Source organism: Chamaea fasciata, unplaced genomic scaffold (genome assembly GCF_029207755.1).
Source record: "Chamaea fasciata isolate MVZ Bird 193981 ecotype frontalis unplaced genomic scaffold, bChaFas1.0.hap1 SCAF_14, whole genome shotgun sequence".
In the NCBI taxonomy this organism is placed as follows: Eukaryota; Metazoa; Chordata; class Aves; order Passeriformes; family Sylviidae; genus Chamaea; species Chamaea fasciata.
The window spans coordinates 11,726,509-11,750,688 of record NW_027094099.1 but is presented as its reverse complement, the minus strand read 5'-3'; the positions used below and the strand labels follow the sequence as shown (position 1 = coordinate 11,750,688).

Genomic DNA, 24,180 nt, shown 5'->3' with positions numbered 1-24,180 from the left:
TTCCCTGCTGAATTTATTCAGGAAGAATCTTCAGCTCTGGCTGTAGCAGATTAAAAAAGCCTCATCTAATGTATTTTTGTACTGGTTTAATTGAAGTGTCCCAAGTACATGGCTTTTGATTTTCCAGTAGGCAGAGATTTTGGGTTTTGACAGCATAACAGTAAGGAATAAATTGGAATAACCTCCTTTTCTAAAATTTGCGACACATCAGTTGTGATATCAAAGCAAGGTACAATAAAGAGTAAAACACAAGGCTTTTCCCACCTCGCACGGCTGCATACATGATTCGTACAAAAACTACGTCCCAGTTACTCTGATAGACCTCAAATAGCAAGTAAAGTACAACTGCACATACACCAGCTCAAAACACAGTGAGGTTGGGGCACTTTCTCAGACATTTGAGCAGACCAGTTCACTAGGCTCAGACATACTTAGATCAACACTGTTTTTAGATTTCTTTTTGGGGAGTTTTGCCCCTGCTTTTGGATACTTGTCCTTGGTGTGAATGACCTGGATGTACTGGTCATTGCTGCTGTTCTGTGGATCACTGCTAGATTCAATGGAAATGGAATCAGACTCTGTTAGAGATTGCTCCAGCTTTTGCTTTGATTTTGGTTTAACACGTGGCTCAGGATAGTTCAGGTGTACTTTCTTGTAAGCATATGGAGGCCTGTCCAGGTCCAGCTCAAAACCATCATCCCAGGATTTGTAATGCACTCTGGCTATGTCTTTGCCCATTAGAATGTGGCCATCAGCATGATCCCCAATGTAAAACCGTGGTGCTGGGCGAAGGTCAGACAGTGAGCGAGGGCGATGGGATCTGTTCATGAATTCTCTCTCAAGTTCTTCATCCTCCTCATCTTCACTGGGATGAGGGGAATACATCTGGTGTGGTGCTCGAACCACATATCTTCTGACATGGCGTGGATACAGCTCAATAATGTCTCCTGAATCCTCCTTTCTGAAATGCCTTTGGAGTCGGGAGGTAGAACGGAGCGATTTTTTGCGTGACTCGTTTTCATTAACCAGAAAATACCTGGTAGCATATGGTCTACATCCCAAAAATACAGGAGCCCCTGCCCCAAGGGCATCCGAATTTACCTGCCGAATGGCTTTTCTGAAGAGAGGGTCAGAATGAACATCTTCAGTGTGCTTTTTGAAAGTCACTGGTGTGCAGGGCTTTGCTTTGCACAGCTCACTCGCACTCCTATGAACAACACTTGGGTATCTTTAGGACGGAAGAAAGAAAAAGGAAATACTGATATACGCACTTATCAATTAATGGAATTGAAACATATAAAAGAATTCACTGCTCTAGCAGTCAAAGACTAGGTTGGAAAAGTGGAGATTATCGTGTCTCCACTGTTCCAAATTTTTAGAACCATTTTTAAAAATACCCTAGAAATTAGGAGATATATTAACAAATATATTCTCTAGGAAAAGGTGACACAATTGTCTTCTCAAGTTATACTCCCTTTCTGTTTTCTTATTGTTCTGAGAATTGTTCTTTATCCACTTGGAAAAAAACCCCAAAAGATAGTGTAAAGCATCCATCTACTGATATGCCAGACTGGTTGTTTTACAACTAAAGCTGCATAGACATTCTGCAGAGTTCCTTCACTCCATATTTATTTTGTTCATGGAGATGGTATCCTGCACAAACTCATTTAGTTATGTGCCTGAGGGCAAGTCTAGTATTTCTCTTTGCTTGAGTTGTGTGTAAACTCCATCAACTACATCATTTCAAAGAGTTTATAATCCCATCTCTGTTAAGAGAGGGTTAAGGATGTGGTGTCACCAGCAACATCAATAGTACCCATGAATGAATCTCCTCTTTAAAAATTCCTTTGTTGTCTTACAGCTCCAGACAGTCTGAAAGCACTGCCCTTTTGTAAATAAACATGTATGGCATGGAGCTGCTGGAATAAATACCATTTCAAAATCAAAGCAGTCCTACCTGTTTGTGATATGATCATTTCTTGGTTTCTGTACACTTGACACAGAGGGAGCTGGTGTTAAAGAGGTTGAAGTTGTGGGGGTTGCATTGGCAGGTCTCACAACATCAGCTGCTGGCACAGTTTGGGGCACAGACTGGGAAATCGTTTGTATTCTGGTGCCTTTGCTCACGGGAGATTCGAAGTTCAAGACACTGCCATTCTTCCGGGGTGTTGAGGACCGAACAGAAGACTCCTGGCTGATAATATCAGTTTCTTGCTCTGGTCTTTTGTCACTAGCATCCAGATTTTGGATTCTGGCTAGAAAACAGAAATTATTATGGGAACTTTCCAGGTCTCTACATTTAGAACTTGCTGAGTAAATTCAGTGACTCAAATTCCCTCTTCAGTCAGGGGTCCAAGGCCAACAGAACTCCCCGTGTTCAGAAGAGAGAAACAAGTGTCACACTGGGATACTTGGTGGTAAAGGGGTAGATCTTTACACTGCAGTACATAGCAGATGGAGTATTGGGGACACATAAAAAACACTGAATGTTGCACTGTAGGATTCCAAAATGGGCAACAAACCAATTTTTCTTCTGCCTACCAGCCTCTGTATTGCATGCAAAGTCTGAGATGATTTGAATCATCCAAGATGCATCCCAGGTTCTTCCTTGTTGCTGATAAAAGCAGGAGAATACCCACTCCAAAGATTCCAAGTGAACTCAGGTTTAAACTATGAACAATGTCTTTCAGTGTTGCCAAGATTAAGTCAAACTTAGCTCAGAAACCATCTAAAAGGAGGATTCTACGGGAAATACAGTTTTAAAAATGTAGTTGTACTTCCCTATATGTATGAAAAATCAAAATGGGTTTAGGTCCAAATGCTTTATTAGTAGTGGCATTTCTAAAGGTCACCAACTTACCTACTGCCATCTGAACCACCTTTTTCTTATCTTCAGTTCTTTCCTAAAATACATTCAGAAGAATGAGAATCCGTAAATTATTATAGATTAGAGAGTAAATCCCCTGCTTAGTAAGGATGAAAAATAGAGGACTTGTTTTACGTTATGAAACACTAGAAGTGACTTTAGAGATTTAATTAGGCTCATACTTTACTGAAAACCCCCCAAATTACATGTAAAAGTGCTTTTCACCATACTTACTGTTTGTATCTTCATTCTCAGTTGATTGTTTGTGAATTTTAATGATCTTGCAATACTTTGTAGGTAGTAGATTAGCATGCTAGAAGTGAAAGGGGTGATATGAGTCACTTCAGACACTCGACAGTTTGTTTTTGAGGGTTTATAGGTCAAAATGATGTACAAGTTCAGCTGCTGCTCTGTAGTGTTTCCTTATATTGTAATAATGGATTACAGCCTTCTTTCAAGCAAACAGATTAAAGAAAGAAATTACACTGAAAACAGATTTAACAGCAGTTCTAATTTCACCTGTGTTTTTTGCAGGTCTTTTCATTGTGTGCATAACCTGGGAGGCATTTCTAGTTGGTTTTATTTGTTTTGTTTGTTTGTTTGTTTGTTTTTTTTAATTCTAGACAAATCATTTTGACAGATATTGTTTTGTCTTTTTTTCCCAGTCCAAGGTTACAGAACAGAGACACCAGAGTTACATCTGAGTTTGCACAACCATTACCAATGTAATTTTGTTGGCTGGTTGAAATAACACCTTGTTTACCCTGGCACAGATGAGATCAGATCCTGGCAGACTGTGGCCTGACATAATGGACTGCACTGGCTTTCAGACGATGTCTTACAACTAGACTTCATACCACAATTACACATGTGCTTAGCCGTCAGTTTGAAGCAGTCAATAGGAATACTCAAATTTGTAAATATTACATGACTGGGACCTTAGAGGAAAAAAGTTACAAATAGGAAAAGTTCCATCTGATTTGAAAACCTACCAGTGGGACAAACTCTGCCTTTGCAGTTTACACAGGAAAAAAAATGGTACAAAGGTACAAGCAAAACAAAATTGAGCTTTTGAGAGAAGCAAAGTGAATTTCAAGCATCTCAAAATCAATATTATTTCCCAACTGTGAACAATTATTTATAACCCAAGTAAGAAAAGACTTCCACTAGAGAGTCTGCAGCAAGTTATATTACATTAACACTTAAGAGCAGACCATCATAATTGATTTATCTTGTCATATATCAGGATGACTGAATAACTTCTTTAAATGACAGACTGAGCCCTGTTCACTGTCATAAACTGAACTAATGACCATGAAGAAATGGAAAATTTATTTCTGAGGAACTCTTATGAGGGAAGAAGGTTCTTAAACTTCCTGGAACCATCAGCACTGCAAGCCTTGACACAATACAGCTCCAACAAAGTATCCCAGAACGTGAAATTCCTTTTGACAGTCTTTTTAACATACTTTCATTCCTATCTGGTCCATATACCACACATTCAGTGAGGTGTTGGAATTGTTTTTTCAGTTATGCTTAATGAAACTATGACAATGCAGTTTGTTCCTCCCTATCTACACTTGACCCTCCAAAGATAAGGCCAGTATTAATACAATCAATTTAACCTGCCTACAAAAACCGAAGTACTTACAATAACAGTAGTAGTGCAGGGAGGACAACGACAGGACTGCTGATGTAAGTAATCACTGTGTTGAACCATGTGGGAAAATCATTTTTAATCGTTTCAGAAACAATATCATATATTTTTTCTTGACCACTATAGGAGGTGTGGGAGGGAAAAAGGTAAAATTAAGATGTAAAGAATTCTGAGTATATTTGTTAAGCAGTGTTGCACTGAATAAAAAACAAGCTTGGTGGGGTCTTGAATGAAGACACAAGACAGTGATGTTTGGGAGATTGCTCAGTGGCACATTTCATCATGTAGATATAAACTAACTAAATTATGTATATAAAACAAATCAACTCAGAACTCTGACCTATTTACTTTATTAAACCTTAAACTGTGAAATACTGGTAGCAGAAAAGCATTGTCCTATCAACTTGTTTTGAATTTATATCTGTAGTTTGTGTATTATGAAACATGAAAAGTTTATTGTAAGAGGGGGAAATAAAATCCATTATACCTCACCTGAAGGGGCCGCAGCTTAAGGATGGTTTATATCGGGCAATAGCAAATATTGTCGGTAACATGCACAAGAACAACATAAACAGCAACATGGCCAAGTAGAAATTATTGGACCTGCAAGAAGGTGTAACATCTTTCAGATTATACTAATCAGAGAGAAAACCAGAAGCAACATAAATGTGCAAGTCTGAATCTACCTATCCAGTTCAAGATCAACATGTCTGAAAGATTAAAATCATTCTGCTATAATTAGAAAGTCTGAACAGAGCTGGTTTTAACAGACTCTTAATGATCAAAATTCTATTTGCACTGCTTTCCAGATACCAGTGCTGCAGCCAGAGAGCTGGTTCCTGCACCCTTTGACAAAGGCTGCCCTTCCTGCCCAGTTGTGTTAGGGGAGAAAAAGTACAGCAGCAGAAGTCAACTCATCCTAAAAAAAAAGTTAGAAATAACTGATTATTAAAAATTAAAGATGCCCAAAATTATTTCTGTTTTGAATAAACAATTAAGATATTCATCATAATAGATGAAAAATTAGGAAATCTGTTGTACAATGCAGTCGACAGAAGCAGATACTGCACAGCTTTTAAAGAGAGAAACATCAAGAAATAGGACTTGTAACAGTTAACACATATAGGTTATTGTGCTCTGTCAGATTCGTATGGAAATAAAATATTTATTTTGGTATCTAGGAATATTCCCTGACATGTTTTTTACTTCTTGCACATCTTCAACTACCCCGCTTCCAAACCCTCCAGTTTCTCAGTAACTATGTCTTTTTTCCTCAGACTTTTGCTATCAGTGTTAGTGTGAAATTTGATTGTCAACCTTTAGAGCTAAAATCTCCTGTAATTTTCTTCATATTGATGAGAGATATTTCCATTGCCTGCATTTGATTTTTTCTTTATCTCTGGTTCTCATTTTGACTCACCGAGATGCTCTGAAAACCTGCTGATGTGGTACATTGCATGTCAGCACAGCCCAGCTCCTCAGGTACATGAGGCCAATCAACTTGAGCACATTGAATGCTGGTAAGCAAGGTGAAAAGAAGGCTCCCATCCTAGAAAAATCATATCATGTCAGTGCTCAGTGTTGCCAGAAGCCATTTTGATAGCAATAGAATAGACTAAAAAAACCCCAAACCCCATACCAGGTAAACAGATTAATAGCTCACTATTAAGAAATGATCTCTGAATATAAAAGACTACACTGTCAATATCCTACTTAAATAGGTTTCATTTAAATCATCAGATTGACCAAGCAATAGCCAACAAAGGACAAGAAAAAACACATAAGGACTGCATACCAGATCATTCCCTGGTTGTAGACCAAATGCAATACATTCTCTGCAATTTTGAATTCTCCATATTCTGGCTACAAGAAACAAAGTGTTTGATGAATACCTTTGTCTTAATCTTGTTTTCAGACCATTTATTTGACGCATTTGACTGAATCAGTTTGCAGACAGTACATAGCCTGAAACATCCAGATTAAATACCAACTGCTGGCAGGCAGTGGGGACATAGCAAAACCTACTCTGCAGCCAGGGATTAAATGAATAAATGAATTTATTCCTCTCTATTTTACTTCACATCTTTAAGGACAAAGAACAGTCTGCAGCTTTTCATGCCACCAGCTTCTTGCTAACCAAGCAATACCCACTGTAATTCTCTTAAAGGGCTGTGTTCTGTTGGTTACTGTTTCAGGAAAGAGGATGTGAGGAACAACTGCGTGCCCTCGGTGTCACCTTAGACTGGGGGAACTGCTCTGATCTTATTTTGTGTAAACCAAAAATTTTTGCACCAGAGCCATGTGAGTAGGCTTGAGAAAAACATTAATCTCAATATTTACCCTGTACCCTCCAATTTAAACTCAGTGTGCCTTTATACATGTGTGCTACCAAGAAATTATTCATCTGTGGAAAGACCTTAAGGACATTTAGTACTGAGGGAAGGAGCCTACCCATCTTCAACATCTTAGCTTGATAAAATAAGGATTGTACTTACAAACTTGCTTTCTAGATCCCAGCACCAGCAATCACTCAAATATCGGACACACAGTCCACGGAAAAAGTCAATTAGCAGAATGCTTGCCACTGTGAAAATCATGTCAATAATTGAAAGCTTGAGCATCTCCTGAAATACACATTGTTTACACATACTGAGTAATTCTGAAAGCAAATGGACTGAATATGGCTCTTTTGTGTTTCTACTTGCATTTTTGGCTCAAGCTCAGTATTCTGAAAAAATATGAATTGAATATATAAATTTCCTTTTAAAATTTTCCTGTTTGACTTTTCCCTTACTTGTCTTTGTTCTGTTAAAGAGAATAAATATAATCAAGCTTCCAGGGTGCCTTTTATTCCTTTCAGCAGTAAAATTCTGGTCATGATGGTATCAAACTTTCTTTTTAATGACTTTCTTTTTAGTGTTCTAAAAATGTGTTGAGCTAAACTGAAATGGGTTGTTTTTTTCTATTGCACCCATTCTTTTATTAAGATGATTCTTGTAATATGTATTTGCAATGTGTTTCACAATAGAAAACCTTGTTATTCAGACAGACCCACAACCCAATGGCATAGGATCATCAAGCCATAAAAAACAGTTGTTTAGTTCGTACCAAAGAATGAAGTTATCCTATATTTAATTGAGCTTTAAAAATATATATTTAAAATAGGAAGAATTCAGTTCTATACATCTCTAGGCCATTCTGGGGGAAAAAAGCAAACATTCAAACCCTCTATTTTCTATGAGATTGCAAAAGGGACGTACAAGAATAGAAGTCAGGCTAATAAACCTCAAAGGGGTCTTTTCCTCCTAATGGTCAAACAAGACCTTTAATATTCCTCTTTCTGGAACAAGAAGCTCAGAAAATCAGAAGCTTACAAACATGGTTCTTAGTCCAGAGGCCTGGACATGAGTGTGACACTGTCAGAGACCACAGTCTCAAATGGATCAGTGATATCTTCTCCATTTTGTGGTTAAAATTTCTCTCTGAATGTATTAGTGTCCCTGGAAGTCACAAGTAATGTACCCTTCACATGTGGGGAAGCAAAAGGTGTTATATTAAATCTGCAGATTTTCTGCACCCCAAATGTGGGAACATGGCACTGCCATCCAGCTGTCGCCGTTTCTACAAACTGATGGGATTTTGAAACCTTTTGTTGTTTTTCTCACTCCCTCTGAAAAAGTGAAGAGCACTTGATTGTCCAGAGATTTATTGAGGAAGAATGAATAGAGTCTTCTGATATTGTACAAATGACCAAGAGCACAATCTCGTGTTTCGGGTCTGCATTTCCATCTCTTGAGGCAGCAACCTGAGTCTGCACAGAGTACATGGTGCTGCTTGTACGTCTTTATAGTCTTATTTCTCTGTAGGGGTTAGAAGGATGTGCCCTGTTAAAGTAGGATCTGTGTCACAGATCTGTGCAGATCTGCCTGTGCAGAGCTCAAGACGGAGCTCAAAGCCTGGCAAAAGAGCATTTGAACAGCACTAAATATACTGTAGATAGTGAACAGAACCCAAAGCTTGTATCTGTGGCCATAGCACTTTGCAGTCTTAACTCTTCCTGCATCATCCTTAGCTAAATTCTTTTATACAAAGAAAGAATTTATACAAAGAAAAGTTCTAAAAATAAACACAGCACAACATGATTTTAAATTTTTGTTAAATGTGGATTAAGTGGAGTAAGTTGATGACAAGAAAACAATTACGTACTTGACCAACATATGTCTCCCAGCACTGATCCTGTGGGTTCTGGATGTTAAAGGAAATTGTTTGGTTAACCAGTGAGTCTGAGACTGTCAGGCCTTGGGTGTGATGCTCTTCCAATGTGAGAAAGCCATTTCTCTTAATTTGTACATTAGGAATGGTTAAATTGTCGTCCTTAGAGAGAGTGTTGGTTGCTAAGGAGGTGGTAGAATTACTTGCATTGTTGTTCACATCAGAATCCTGAAATAATAAATTTCCCAAAAGCTAGTTTTTAACTGTACATGGGTGCAGATGTCTGCACCTTCTACAGCATTCACACACATACAGACATTTCTTCATATATTTCCAAGCAGCAGTTCGGCAACTGTTAAACTGCTGTCAATGGACAGAGTCAGATGGAACACCAAAGGGCAGGACTTCAAGCTAATTTAGGTAGGCAGAAATATTTGACCTACAGTGATGAGGTTTTTCTTTTTTTTTAATAGTTCAACAATGCACATAAATCTATTTATCTCATTACATAAGCAATCAAATGGATCTAGTTATCCTTAGACTAATTAAAAAGACCCTGTAAGAATTTGTAAATAAACATTACTGTCTAAACTTAACTCTACAATCCTATCAAGCCATAGTATTTTAATCAATTTCAAACAAAGTTTCATCTGACTTCATATACTTCACAATAAACAGAATTCTGTCTATGAAGTCTACTAGCTTTACGCATCAGAAAACATCAAGTTAAACTTACAGTGACACTCATACTGTCCACTTTATCCAGGAGAGCAATGATTAAACTGTAGAGGTTTCCAAGGTATAGGACAAGAACCCTGAAAAGAAATAAAATATGGGTTACCAGCATTGGCAACCATTGACTTCTCATACGTTCTCTGGTTTGGCTGTATTAAAACATGAACCAGAACACACCTCTCCTTTCCTCCTTTTCTCTCTTTATTATTTTTTACACTAAATAATGCCCATACCTGGCAAGCTGGAAGCGAAGAGTGGTCCTTGGATGATACATCTCCAGAGCTGCCACAAGTTCAAAAGCAGAGGGTGCAATCATTGTGATCAGTGACACAACTACGCTGACCTATGGAACACAAACATGTGGCATTTTTGTAGTGTTTGATGAAGGACTTCTGTGGAATCTTGAAGGCTGATTGAAATACTTCTGAGGCACATGCTTTGGTGATTGCTTTCCTTGGAGGAGATGCTTTAAAATGTTATTAATTGACATTAGTAATAACAGTAGTTATGATCAAAAATTATAGATGTGGAATACCACTTGGGAGTCTTTACTCCAGTTATTGTAGCTTCAAAGTTCAACTTTATTCATTGAAATTAAAAGTTAACATGAAGGAAATATGATGCCAGCATCTTCCTCTGAAATGGGTAGTTCATCTCTGTTCACCTCCTACTCTCGCTCATTGCTCTGATTGGAAACAGGCACAGAACATTCAGTATCCCCTGATTCTGGATCAGTCGCTGTTATCAATTCTTTTCTAGTCCATCAGCCCAGTGTTTGCTCAGCTCAGTCCTGGGTGTCAAAACAGATTTATAAGTGACAGGAGAGATTAAGCTTTGTGCTCACAAAATAGGGACCTGCCAGAACTGCAGTGTTTGTGAAATGAGTAGCTGCACCCCCCTCTGTCCAGTTCAGCTGCACTAACACCTGGCTGCAGAGCTGAGAGAGCAAGTGCACCAAGGCAGATCCAGGTCTGCCCATTAATTCCTCCTTTCTCCTGGCTCAGCTCTTGCTGTTTACACCTCTGTGCACAATATTGGTGCAGAAACCCCCCAGACAGCAATCCTGCTTCTAACACAGAGTTAGCATAAAGACAGTGTACCTCATTTTTTTCCCAAAGAGTCAATTCCTTTTTGGTGCGCTCTAACCTTTGGGATCGATCCACGACAAAGTAGATGATGTAAATACTTCCCGCAAGGGAGAGAAGCACCAGGATGTTTGCAATAATTCTTAAGCTTATGGTTACTGCCCTAGGAAAAAAAAAGAAGATACAACTAATACAGCAGGTTGTCTTATGACATCAGGGGTCATTTTGAACAGGGTTAAGAAGTACAAGACAAGTAGATTAGCACTGATATCTGCATTGAAACAGTGCTTTCAAAAGTATCCTTTATCTTATATACATACAAGTTTTTGCTTTTCTTCTTTTCCTGCTCTTCCAGTATAGCTTCCTTGAAAGAAACACAGCATTACCATTTTAATAACATTCAGCAAAAATAATGCACATATCTTTCACAGAAATTAAAGTATACTAATAAAAAAAATCACATCCTGGAGGTGCAAGCAGATAAATACCACTGTCCTCATTGATTTGTAGCATTGATATGTGATATTAAAAAGTGATGGAGATTTCTGAGAAATAAATACACAGTAATCAGATACTCGGACATTTTCAGACATGCATGTTTAAGGAGATACAACAAGAGAGTTACACTTTCAGATTTTTTGGCAGGATGTGCCTTTAAAATCTGAGTGTCACTAATATAATACAGTACTGGCAAAAGTTACCCTTAGTCACTGAAATAAGTAAATATCATAGCTTACTAATTTACCCCGGCACAATTTGAAATATTTTTTTTTGTTTTAATAATGAGAATACACCAAATTTGGGAAATAAATTAGTTTTGATAAAACCACATATACTCTTAAATTCTAGGTGCAAAACATCTGTATTTTTAACAGTTTTCTAATATTGAGAGACCTGTAAGTTGTCCCTCCATCTGTTATGGAGAGACGAAATAAACCATAGAATCATAGAATATCTCAAGTTGGAAAGGACCCATAAAGACCATTGAGTCCAACTTCCTGATACTCAGAGGAATACTTAAAACTAAAACATTTGACTTAAAAGCATCATCCAGATGCTCCTTGGACTCCAACAGGCTTGATGCCATGACCATTTCCTTGGGGAGCCTGATTAATAGCTGATAAAATAAAGAAGAAAGAACAATAAATTGTGTGCGGGAACTTATAAATGAAAGAGAGAGATGTAAAACTTATTATGTAAAAAAGCATCTTGTAAAATATGAGCTGTTGTATATTGATTCCCTGAGGCATAAAATAATTCCTTTGTATATAAACAAATATACCTTCTATAAATTTGTTTATTTTCCTGCCAAATCAGTTGTTAGCATGAATTTGATTCCAACACTCAATGAAATTTCATCACTAGCAGATTTGTTTCTAGTTATCTAACTTCTTGTCACACATATAGGCGCATTAAATAAAATTCTGAGGAAGGACACAACGTCCCCTTGCCAGGACGTCAGCCAATATGATATGCCTGTAATACCACACAGATGTGATACTGGCCCTCCCCTAGGCAAATAGATCTGTAAATAAATACAAGAAACCAATAGGAAGTGCAAGGGGATGAGAGGAAAAATTTACATGGCTTACAGATTAACAAGTAAATCGACTTGAAATAATTCGAAGGTCAGTTGCTCACCCTGATGCTGTTGACTATGGCAGCAGCTTTGCTCTCTGCAGCCTCAGGGTTTCCTATTAAATAGTCCCAAGCACAGAACAGTCTCCAGCAGAAAGTGTAATTTTCATCAGAGGCACTTGCTAAACTCATTCTTGAGTTCTTTGCCATTCTGTAAAAAAGTAACAGGTATTTAACTGCTTCTGGTGTGTGAAGATGGCAATGAAGGAAGTCACTGGTTTGGTTCATGGTTTTCAGATTTATACGTTTAGAGCTACCAAAGGTTTGCAGAAATTTTTATCACTGTTGGCAGCTTTCTGAAGAACATAAAACAGAGTGAGGTGCAGCTCATGAACATGACTTTACATCTACAGAGAAATGACTCACTGTGGAAGGGCATTTCGATATTTACAGTTTTATAACTGACAAATAATGCAAATAAATCTCACTAGAACTTTATTTCTACACCTATTCCAGTTTTACAACCTCTAGGTAGGATCCAGTTGGAACAGACCATCACTAAGATCACTGTTACAGGAATTAAATCTAATTTAGCATAACTAGTGATTGTGCACAAGATCTGTTTGTTTGCTGTATGGTTTTAATACTCAAAATATATATTATTGTCAAATAGAAACCCAGTGCCATTTTACAAACCTTGGGAAAAAGAAAGAAAACCTCTCCTACTCATGTCAGGTGAGCAAGGTGGCAGAAATATGATATGAAATGAAGATTAATAGCTTATGAAAGAAAGGCCATCTGAAAGGACAACATTAAAGGGGAGCTGTACACAGCAAAGAATCACTGAGCTAAGTCAGAAGGAGAAGAGCTGATCATATCTAGAAATTGCAGATGTGTAGATTGGTGTGAAATGTACCAGTGACCCTTGGCACAAACCAGCAGGTAGATTAAAAATAAATGAAAAGGGAAGGCTTGGCCTCAAAACTAAGAGCTATTACAGACAGCACTGAAAACATCCCTGGACTGCACTGTGCCAGATAAATAGGTATCCAGAAGGGAAGAGAAAGCAAATCAGGAGAGGACAGAGTGACCTTGCATCTTCTCCAAGCATTGCACATCCCTGGATTTATGGTCAGCACAGGCAGTCTTGCTCTCTCTGCTAAGTAACTCCTACTGCTGGCTCTTCCACAGCAAAGAAATTAAGCTTACATTCCAATGGAATGCAGTGTACTCACTAAAGCAATGCAAAAGATAATACACCTAGGATGGTAGTTTTATATTTGAATTTCAATAGAGGGGAATAATAATAATGCTGAAAGCATTACTCTTCAAATATAATTTTCTGTCATGGCAGTACTTATAACAGAAAAGAAGGGAAAGGACTTCCATGGGTGTGGTGCCTTACACTGCACAAAGACAAAGCACACAGATGATCTGTGCTGCCCTCCTTTTATAGGCTGGAATAGAGAGTGGAGATTATAACAAGATAAGGGGTAATCTAGAGTTGAACTCAGGCTGTCTCCATGATACTAGCAGAGGTGAGCATGTTAACAGAACTACACAGAATAAATGCAGAGGAAGTAGAGTAAATACCGTTGCTGATTGCCTGAACACACAAGTTTATGAACAGCAGCAAATGGGCACTATTACTTTTTTAGAAGAATGATGAAGCTGTAAGCAAACACAGCCATTCCAACAAGGAAGTAGGCAAGAGGCAGCCGGTATCCAGCTTTCCCAATCTTCCGGTCACGGCCATAATAGCCATAAAACAGAACAGAGTACTGGAGGTAGCCCTGCAAAGACCAGAGCCCGTCAGTAAGAGCAGTAACCAACAATTACAACAGAACAGACATAGCAAAATAATAATGAGTGGTTTGAGTCTTGCCCCCAGTGACCAGATGGTGTCCAGGTCTTGAGCAGATGCAATGTGCTCCTTGGGAATGGTCTTGCTGACTGTGCTGCCGAATGGGGCTCCGGCCAGGAGCTGCGGGAGAAAGAGGAGGTCTCAGGAGATGGGGAAAAGAGAGAAGGTCTCAGGAGATGGGAAAGGAAGTCTCCAGAGCTGCACAAGCCCATCTGAGCCAGGGCTGCACGGTGGAACCCAGTAAGAGCTGCGCATAGGGGTGGTACTCCCAGGGTAGCAAGTTCTGTGTCAGCACTGCACCATGCTTTCAATGTGAACATTTTTAAATTAAATGGGGCAGTGTTTGATCTCAAAATGATAGTTCAGGCTTAAATTTACTTTTTTCTTAAAAATTAAAAAACAAACATGAATACCTTTTTATTTCCAGTTTACTTTTTATTTGTTAAAGGGGTATTTACTTTTTTTTTATTTTGTGCAGTGAGATTAAAATCAGGTATTCCCATGTTTTTCCAATAACATTATTAAAGCACAGGGTAGGTGATGTAAAATAATGTTTATGAATAATTTAACAAAGTTAACAAATTGCCTCACTCATATGCAAGAACTAAACAAAGTTGTGGCTGTTCAGAATTTGTAGGAAATAATTTTTAATGGACAATAATTCAAAGTCTGGAGCGGGATGCTCTGTTTTTCTCCCCAGAAATGACACTAATAGGACTTGAATGTACTCAACACCCACTACGTCTTTTAAGAATGGGGTTTTTATTTTAGTAATCAGATAAAAACATATTCTCTAAAAGCATTAGTACCATGTTGACAAAATACCATCCCTAACACTAATAGAAAAAAAGTCTGTTATCCTTTGACAGAGAAAAACCTCTCAATAGGGGAATTTATTTTAAATAATTCATTTTACAGTGTACATTTCAAACTGATGCATGACTTTAAGTGTGGTGTTTGCTCCATTGAGAAAAGAAAGTGCAACAGTAAGCGTTTCTCTGTAAATATTAACAGTGTGTTCTTACCTCTGGTAGGACTACAAAGGCTCCTGTCATTATGGTAAGGACAATATTGATTCCAAACAACCATCTCAGGAAGATGAAGTAAGAGGCAACTCCAGACCCAAAATGACCTTAAACCACAAAAAAACAGTTACCTGACCTGCACAGTCTATAAAAGCTTGTATCATTTATCCATGAAGTATTAGAATAACAGGGTAAAAAGAAAAAACCTCTCTTATGGATGGCATTCAGCAAACTAGAGAATTTTTTCATTTTCAGAATCCCAAAGGGACAAAATTGAATCTTCAAAAGTTACCCCACAACTAAGACCATCAATGAGAACTGTGCAGTTTCTGATGGACAAGGAAAAGATGAAAAAGCAAAGCTTTAAATAAAGAATTTGCTGCTGAAAATATGCATTTAACTCCTTCCCAAATATTATTTAATTCAGTACATTAAAAAAATACACCATATTTCTCAGCATTTTAGCGCTTTATGAATACCTTGAAATCTTTATACTTACTCTCAATTTTCTTTATTCTCATTTCCCAAGGAATAAAGATTACCACAAAATTATATGCAAGGCGAATAAACTTCCTCCAAAGCTGGGGAAAAAGCAGAGAAATATGAGACTTCTCCACATGAAAAAAAAAATTAAAAAATGAAGTGCTGAGTATTTTGCTCATGTCTTATCTTTTATCGCAACAATTGTTACAAACATTGATGAGTAAGGTCTTATTAGGAGGACAAGGCCTCAGAGAAAATTCTCTTTGAGGAAAAATAAGCTTTTTTATTCAACAGCAGTAAATTTAACTGCTATATTCTCAGCTCTATGTATTGCAGCCAACACCTGCAGAAATCCTGTGGTTATATTTTGTAGTTTCTTCAACCTCCATTTTTGCACGATCAGAGGACCTTCCTGTACACACTGTACACATGTGGGAGAAAAAGTAAAATCCACCTGTGCAAAAGTGAGAGCAGTTTTTGAGCTGTTGAGTTAGAGCTATAACTTTACAGTATCAACAGGGAAAAAAAAAATTATTCCAGGCATTATAAAGTATTTTTAGTACAGCTATATATTAAAATCCCACATATATTTTTGGCATTTTTAATAGCAGTATCAATATTCTATCATGTAATTTCATCTCCTAAAATTAAAGAGGAGTAAATAAGATTTTAATTACTGAAAATATTATCAGTCTCTCTGGCCAAAGTTAATTAATATTTATGGTAATATGGGCATTTAATTACATGAATGGGAAGTATTTTAATTAAAGAAATTGTCGATGCTGAGAACTGCATGGGAATTTCTGGGATTGCAACTTTCAGTTGAAAATAGGGTTCACAGGGCTGAGAAAGGACTCAAGCACCTTGTGCCAGCTCCACCACAGATTTATAAAGAATACCAATGTGTCCACAGTGAAGTAAAATTTTCAAAAATTATCATTTGATAGCTATAATCTCTTTTCCTCCCTTCTACGTATCTGAATGGATAATTTACACTCTTAGAACCCACAGTATGGGCACCGTGCTTTAATTGGGGAAAAAAACCCCAAAAAACAACTACAAAGAAAGTGTAAAATAATTGAATTGAAAAAGAAAATTACTTTCAGTGTCAAAATTGTAAAAACGTATTTTAACTTCAGTTTTCATAAGTAATACCTTGAGTGGATTATCCAATCATGAACATATATATTTTGCAAATTTAAAAAACTTATGTAAATACTTATACAACTAGTAGCTGCATTTTCTTCTTAGTACATGTTCAGCCACTAAGTTCTTAATTTTGATGATGTAGTGCTTGTTTTGCTGTGCTACAATTTTTGTCTCCTTGGTCATCATGCTATTTTCCAAGAAAGTATGTGGAAAAGTATGTCTTCCACTTCAAACAAACAAAGAAACAAAACCTACACCAAAAAAAGGCAGCTCATTCTGCTGCTGTTGCTGAATTTAGCCCTAATGTAAAGGCTATAGCCCCTAATTGATGCCAGGATAAAAGAATACAGATCCCCTACACATAATGACTGGTACTAATTAACTGCTGAATTACATCCCTGTGCTGAATGTCTTCAAGCAAATACAATAGAGGCAATTAGATTAGACACAAACTTTTACTCACTGTGAATTCTAAGATAAAAGCTTTTGGTTTTGTATAGGAAGAATTATATGAACAGGCACGGAGCCCAATCCCTGATTTACTGACATTCTGATTTAGCACTTCTCTTTCCAGCTAAAGTCCTAGTTACACTCATATCAAAGGCAAAGAATAGTGTTTATTTTAGCAGCATTTTTACTTCCACTGCATTTGCCACACATGCAAAGGCAGAACAAGGAAAACTTTATACATTGGAAAGTGCACATTGCTTCTGGTGCCAGCATCTCAGAGCACCAGATACATGTGCAGCTCTTCACTTGTTCCCATGAATAAACTGCATGGTCTCTTGGCCTAACCCTGCCTTTTTGAATGAAGATAAATTAGTAATTAAAACTCTTCTTGTTATGATGACAGAAATATTCTTGACTACTTAGATGACTAAAGTAATCTTTTCTTCATTGCTTATTAAATACAATTTCCTGCAAATTATAAATTTCCAGAAACTCAGGCCAGTGTCTATTTTCTGTGATGTAAATAGATTTGCTAAGATTCGACTCAAATTCTCTGAGTATTTGCAAGCAAAACCCCTTCTTTAATAATGTATTTAACATAAACTATTATAAGACTGTCTTCTAAACTAAAAGCTAGACACGTTTTTCATACTAAGCTATTGAGCCGTGGCCCCAGTTTGTTGAAATTGCTCTTCAGAGGATACTGCATCATGTTTGTTGTTATGCCATTCCCATCAACCCCTCTAGCAGGCATCAATACTTGCAGGCTGTCTGGAAAGAAAGCTTATACTGCATTAACAAAAGGATATTCATCACTCAACACATGAGATTAGTCTGCAAAAATGTAACTAATAAAATTACAATGGAAAAAAAGAAAAAAAAATAAAGAAGGTTTTAACTGCTTTCTTCTCCCTCTACAGTCCTGAGCTGAAGTATGAGGAGTGCATAGCAAACACACACTTCTCTGAAGCAGAACTGCAAATGGCTATTGGTGGGAACAAGAAATCTGAGAGATTTAAGACAAAGCAGCTGTACCTCTGCCCCAGCAGCCTGGTAACCTCTCGTTCTCGTGAGCCTCCCTTCATACTTCAGCACGATCTCCTTTGCCTGCCTGCACAAGAGGGGGGAGGTTCAGTCTCTACACTGATCCCATTGCTCACATCTCTTATTCTGCACAAGCAGCAGCTATCAAAGGGGTCAAACGCTCTGAAATACAGCCATGAGCTAACAGACTTTTTTCTGAAAGAGTTCAGCATTCAAGAGTTTGACTTCAGGGAGAGTTTTCTGTCCCTCTTATTTATTTCTCTGTCCTTTTGTTTCAAAGTTTTTCTTTTAAAATGGTAGAACCCAAATGAGTAAAATAGCAAGATCCCCTTTACAGTCTGATAGTCTCCTGTGGTTACTGACACCTCTTCTGCAGGTATGGCATAGCTTTCTTGTGAGATGCAAAGGGGTGCATTTTCAACTGGTCATACACAGTCTTTGACCTCTGCAGAAGGTGCATTGGGACCCCCAAGGTCTGGTCAAAAGGAACGGGAAAGCAAGAGGTCACAGACTCTGCCTAAGAGAGAAAAACCTCTCTTTGCTTCCCAGATTACACAAGGGCTCTGGTAGGATAGGGATTCCTCATGGCTGCATTGCCATCTGAGCACCAGACAGGGTTTTGAGAGAAAAGGCCAGATGAAAAGGGCAAAAAAACTCCAAGCATCACACGGATCATGAGGTGAAAGAGCTGACACAGTTTAGACAGGTGGCCCAAAGAGTTAGCCACATGCTCTTCCATTGGAAATCTGGAATTATAATAATTGAAATTCTAAAGTGTGAAACATGTTTTTACTACACTGACCATACTTTTTAAACTTACAAGTGCCCAGTATTTACTGCATTTACAATATACTGCCTGAAGATGTGACCAGCTTCTGTTCTCATATCATGTAATTACCTTCAAAAGGCAGGCTGGTTCTCCGTTTTGGGACACAGTGAAACAATTTGATTTAAAAACATCTTCCAGAGCATTACCAACAGCCTTCCTTTAGACCACTGAATAGTTGACAGTCTCTTTTCATAGTTAATAGCCAAAGGATGATTTCTTGCTGTCTTTTGTGCTGTGACTCTCTAAAGGGAGCCGCAGACGTGCACCAGAGACAACTTCACTTACAGACTGTCCACTCAGAGCTGCTGCCTTTAAAGCATCCTCATGGAACACCTTCCTAGCAGCTCTAAATCATTCCTGTGCTCAAACCCTTCCATCTTACACTGAAAAACTCCTGAGGCTGGAAGAACTGTCATGGTCAGTGAGCCTGAAAACCTCTGTGCAGGCACCTTTACCTGAGCGCCCGCAGCTTCTGCCTCATCGGCCACGGCCGGCAGCGGATGTTGGACATGATCTCCTTCTGGTACTGGATGTTCTGAAAGATCTGCTCTGGGTCATGGCTCTCAGTCTTCTCCTCACCAGCGTCGTCATCTGAGTTGCTGGCAGCCCAGCACAAGATTAGAAAAGAGGCAAGTTATTTCCGTTTGGATTCCCAGCAAAGCGTTGATTTGCATGGGATCCAACCTGTTAGAGCACTGTAGGAACAGGGAGCTAGGGAACTCACATGACCTAATTGTTTTAAAGTTGATTAATAATTTGGATGGTTTCTCCATCTCCAGGACATAACTCCTTCCCTCCTCACCACCTGCTCGTCAGTCATGAATTATCCGGACCCCTGACCATGAATCCCAGTCTTTCTTCTCCAAGCATTTCCAGCCATGCAGCTTGCACATCATGCTAGCAAGACTCTGTATATTTTTCTGGGACAAAGTGAGGTCTAAACGTTTCCAGAAAGAATGGGCAACCTTCATTTATTACTCATATCTATTACTTTTATTTCAATAATGATAAAATATTTTATTGTTAGGATGAGGGGAGCAGATGATTCAGTCGTGGTCACTGTTTAATCCTATTCCCCGCTCAGGGGCACAAGGGTGTAAGACCCCACACACCAAGAATTACTTGTCCCTGTGAAAAGATTCATGTGCTTTGATGCAGATTTCTTGTGGATGATTATTAAATCATCTCTTCTGATGCTGTCACCACATTTGCTAGGCTACAGAAAATTCCCTGTTGGTCTATGAAACAGCAGCAATATATATTCTTACAGAGGCTTAGGTCTAAAAACCTGTGGTGACTGTTTCTCCCTGAATGACGAAGGGATCTGAAGTGCTGCAGCAACCACCAGCCAGGAAGTTTCCCAGTTGTACTGCTATAAACTTGTTGGGAAGGTTCCTTGCAGTTTTGCTGAAAAGACAGCCTTTTAATCACTTAGAAATAAATAATAACCTGAACCATGCCATGGAATAATATCTGGGGGACATACTTCGTCACGCCACTAATCCACTGGTCTGCAGTCCTGTCCCTTCAGTCTCAGGGGACATTCAAGGGAAATTTATAATTACACAGGAAAAGAATAAGAGACTTCTTACCCTGCATCATGCTATACCCTGAACTCTTTGGAGTTACTTTGCTTTATGTACAGTGTTTATATTTCAGTATGAAAAGTGACTTTGACAAAATAAAAAAAAATTTAAAAAGAGGCTTGAATTACATCTTAAAACGCAGAGAAGGCTTTTTCTTACGCTCATTTCCGTGCTACCACACTGTTACTCAAAACAGACTACCTTCTCCAGTCTGACACACACTCTGTCTGCATGAAAGTGAAAAGACAAGGTCCCACTGCTGTGCTAGATGAAACCGACTTCTCCCTCCAGCAGAGGGGAGATCCCTTACCTGTGGGGTGGCTCCTGGTAGGTGTAGATGCCGGTTTGCCGCTTCACCGTGCGCTGCTTCTTGCAGGACCTGGCAGCCCTGAGCGCGGGGGAGCCGGGCGCTGCTGCCATGGTGCCAGGCGGGACTCTGCCCTGCTGGGAGTCAGCCTGGAGCTGCCTGGGCAGGCGTCTCAGCAGCAGCCAAATGTCAATGAGCAGAGAGCAGCGAGTGCTGCGAGCCCTGTGGAGCAGAGGATCACTGCCCGGTGCTCCAGCCTGGAGAAGCCTCCGCTGCCTGGCAGTGCCTTAAAGCCGCAGCGCACGGCAGCCGCGCCGCCGCCCCGCCAAGCCCGGATCAGGGTGGGAAGCAGAGTTCAAAGGTGGCCCAGCTGCAGCCCTCAATTCACAGCTGAGTTTCCCTTGTTGTGGCTGTGGGACATCCCCCTGAGTGCCATCCCAGGACACCGCACTGGCCCGCTCTGGGTGGTGTGTCCAACAAACACTCTGGAGGTGCGGTTGGTGTTTCTGCTTTCTGTGCTTGAGACAAGGGTCTTGCTTAGGAAAAGCAAGATGGTTTGTGTTTTGGCCTTTAGTAACAGAAAAACATGCAATGACATTCTCTTCCAATTTTAATGGTGGAGAGTCTCCCCTGACACCCTTTCTGTGGTCAGCATCAACACAACCTCTCTGTCAGCATCTCTCTGAAACTGGGCTTGGTTGCCAGGATAGAATAAACTCCTCCAGGTACTGCTGGGGCCAGGGAAGTGAATTTTCAATGCTTTTCTCCATCACAGATATTCTAGTTACATTCTTAAAACACGGCAAAATAGACCAAAAATACTAGATACTAATAGTTCCTGCAGCCATAATTTGATGCTCAGAAGGTGGGAGTGGAAGGAAGAGTTTGCAGAGGGTTTTTACTTGTTCCTAACTTGGTATTTTCTCTCCTTAATAGCTCTGCACACAGTGCAGCAACAATTTTGATTGCATAAATCAATGCTCTGTTGTAGTTTACTTTTGTTTGCAGCATCTGACAAAAAGAACATTTAGTTCTCTCTTCTAAATTTCCTGTAGAGAATAGCACAGGCTGCTTTTTCTCTCTGTCCTGAATTAATCTAAAATCTTGCCACTTGGTGAGAAGTTTTACCTTTTTACTGTCTATTGTCCTAGACTTATTTAGTTAAATACCCAAAGGGCTAAGTAGTCACAAGCCTTATCTTTTGTTACAGTATTGAAAGAATAAGTCCATTTGGTGTAACTCACTTAATTTCTGAGATGACAGGTAAGGACCAGATAAATATGATTCTGCATTTCCAAAGTGTATCTCACAATAAAGCCCAGAGTTTACCTGCTGGACTGGTTTGAAGCTTCCCCAGAAATCTGGGAGTTTCATTAGCACAAAGCACAGTGGTAAAGAAATGCCCCAATTCAGAGTTCAGCTGTGTTCTGCACCACAGAATGTGCCACATACATGACTATTAAAGCCTGCCAAAACCCACTTACTATGTGGGCTTTTCTGTGAACTGAACTCTCTAGTCCCAACTTCATTCTGAGCATCTCTTGCACCCACCTCCTTTAGTCGCAATAGAGACTAAAGACTCTAGACTCCAGTTTTCAGCTTACCATGGATGAATCACAGAAAAATTTACTTTTTTTCTGTAGTGTGTTTTATTATTTTTCATTTGAAGTCTGTAAAACAAAGGCTGTCAGAGTTTTGACATCTCAGTCTTTCTGTACCATTCCTAAATCCTCAAACCTCTGAATGGCTTTCCTATTTGGCTTCCAGTTCACTCAACAAAGGAAACATCTCACTACCCTCTGTCAGACCATTCGTCAAGTGAAAGCAAACAGCGAAAAGGAATAGATATCAGCCCAGAAGCACATCTCCATTAAAAGTCTTATCACCTCTTCCCAGCTGGAAAAACAAAAGAACTATTCTGGATGCCAGGAACGCCCTTTAGAGCTTTGATGTTCAGAGAACTGCAAATACACCCACATCACCACTTTTTTTGACATGCCACAAGATAGATTTTTAATAATATCATTTAAAAGCAGGAATATGTTAGTTCAAGTGCCCTTTTCTGGCTGTAGTGATTTTCCTTTGTATCTCAGCCAGTGGCACGGCACTGGGGGCCAGGTTCTGCTGCTTTAGCTCATGAGGATAAGTTCCCCTCTAGTCAGGACACTCTACCACAGTCCATTAGCTCCCTGCTTATTCCAACTATGTGCACAAACATAAATCTCATGTTACAGATAAACACTCACTAAGGAAATGCCCCAAAAGGCAGGTTTTGACACAATAACAGCTTGAATTCCCCAAAAGATAAGAGCTACATCTCCAAAATCTGCAGGAGAGAAACACAGAAATCTCTCCTTCTGTACTACCACTCCTGCCTCATGGTTTTCCTTGAGATTTTAGAAGTCCTACTTTTCATCTGAAGGAACCACAGTGGAGAGATTAAAATCTAACATCATCAATAGTTCCTAGAGATGACTCTATTTCACAAATAAAGCAGCATCCTGTAATGTCATGGTGTTACAGCACTACCAAACCCATTAAAACACTGATATTACTGATTTACATGGATTTAATTGGCTAGTGTGTCTTAACATGTCAGCAAGGCAGACAAACTTTGTTCCCCTTTGTTAGAAGATAGCTGAGAGTCTAAAAAAACAAAGGGACAATTTAAGCCTGACATTTATACAGCTCTAATAGTGCCAGTGCTTGAGGCATATACATCATGTGAAGTTACTACCAAACACTAAAAGCACAATGAGCAGCAAGAGACTTATGAATTCTGAGCCCATCTGACAGAAGGATGCAGGGAAAACAGAAAGCAGGCTTCAAGAGCTTAGCCCTGAAGCTGGCAACATCCTCTGTTGTCCAGGATCCCTGCAATAACCTCTTTAAAGAATTCAAGTGTTAACTCAGATCACAAAGAGAGTTTTAGTTTTGCTTTTCAATTCAGCCAGCAGTTCAGCAACCAGAACACCCAGCTGCCCATTTCAATATGCTCTATTGAATCCAGAAACCTACTTGGGTTTGTTTTAGTCTGAGTGAATACTACAGGGGTTATAGATTTGATTTCAATTGCTATTAACAGGATGTAAAGCAGGACATTAGCCTTTTACTGCAAAACTTTCAGCTCTCTGTGTGTAATAGGAAGACTCACATTTGATCCACAGGATCATTTTGCGTTTTCAAACACTCACCCAGGAAAGAGCTGGGCTGGTGAATTCTGCTTACTGAAAATTCAAGGAAACAGTAGGCTTTATTCTTTCCCATATACTCTATTCCCACAGAGACAGAGTTTAAATTTTACCCATCA

The 24,180-nt window shown here is 39.0% G+C and overlaps 1 protein-coding gene across 1 annotated transcript; it reads right to left on the bottom strand.

Moving 5' to 3' along the window:
* Window positions 1-12: 12 nt before the first annotated feature.
* TMC3 (transmembrane channel like 3) lies at window positions 13-20,983 on the bottom strand. The gene is made up of 22 exons (XM_066196625.1): window positions 20,874-20,983; window positions 19,433-19,576; window positions 18,140-18,215; window positions 15,522-15,603; window positions 15,023-15,129; window positions 14,019-14,117; window positions 13,784-13,926; window positions 12,197-12,344; window positions 10,876-10,919; window positions 10,571-10,718; window positions 9,704-9,813; window positions 9,472-9,550; window positions 8,730-8,963; window positions 7,019-7,147; window positions 6,319-6,386; window positions 5,944-6,072; window positions 5,016-5,126; window positions 4,518-4,643; window positions 3,101-3,179; window positions 2,861-2,903; window positions 1,958-2,255; window positions 13-1,228 (listed from the first exon to the last, which is right to left on the bottom strand). Exons 1-22 carry the CDS (start codon window positions 20,981-20,983, stop codon window positions 391-393), a joined length of 3,345 nt encoding a protein of 1,114 aa, XP_066052722.1. The 3' UTR covers window positions 13-390.
* Between the last annotated feature and the right edge of the window lie 3,197 nt (window positions 20,984-24,180).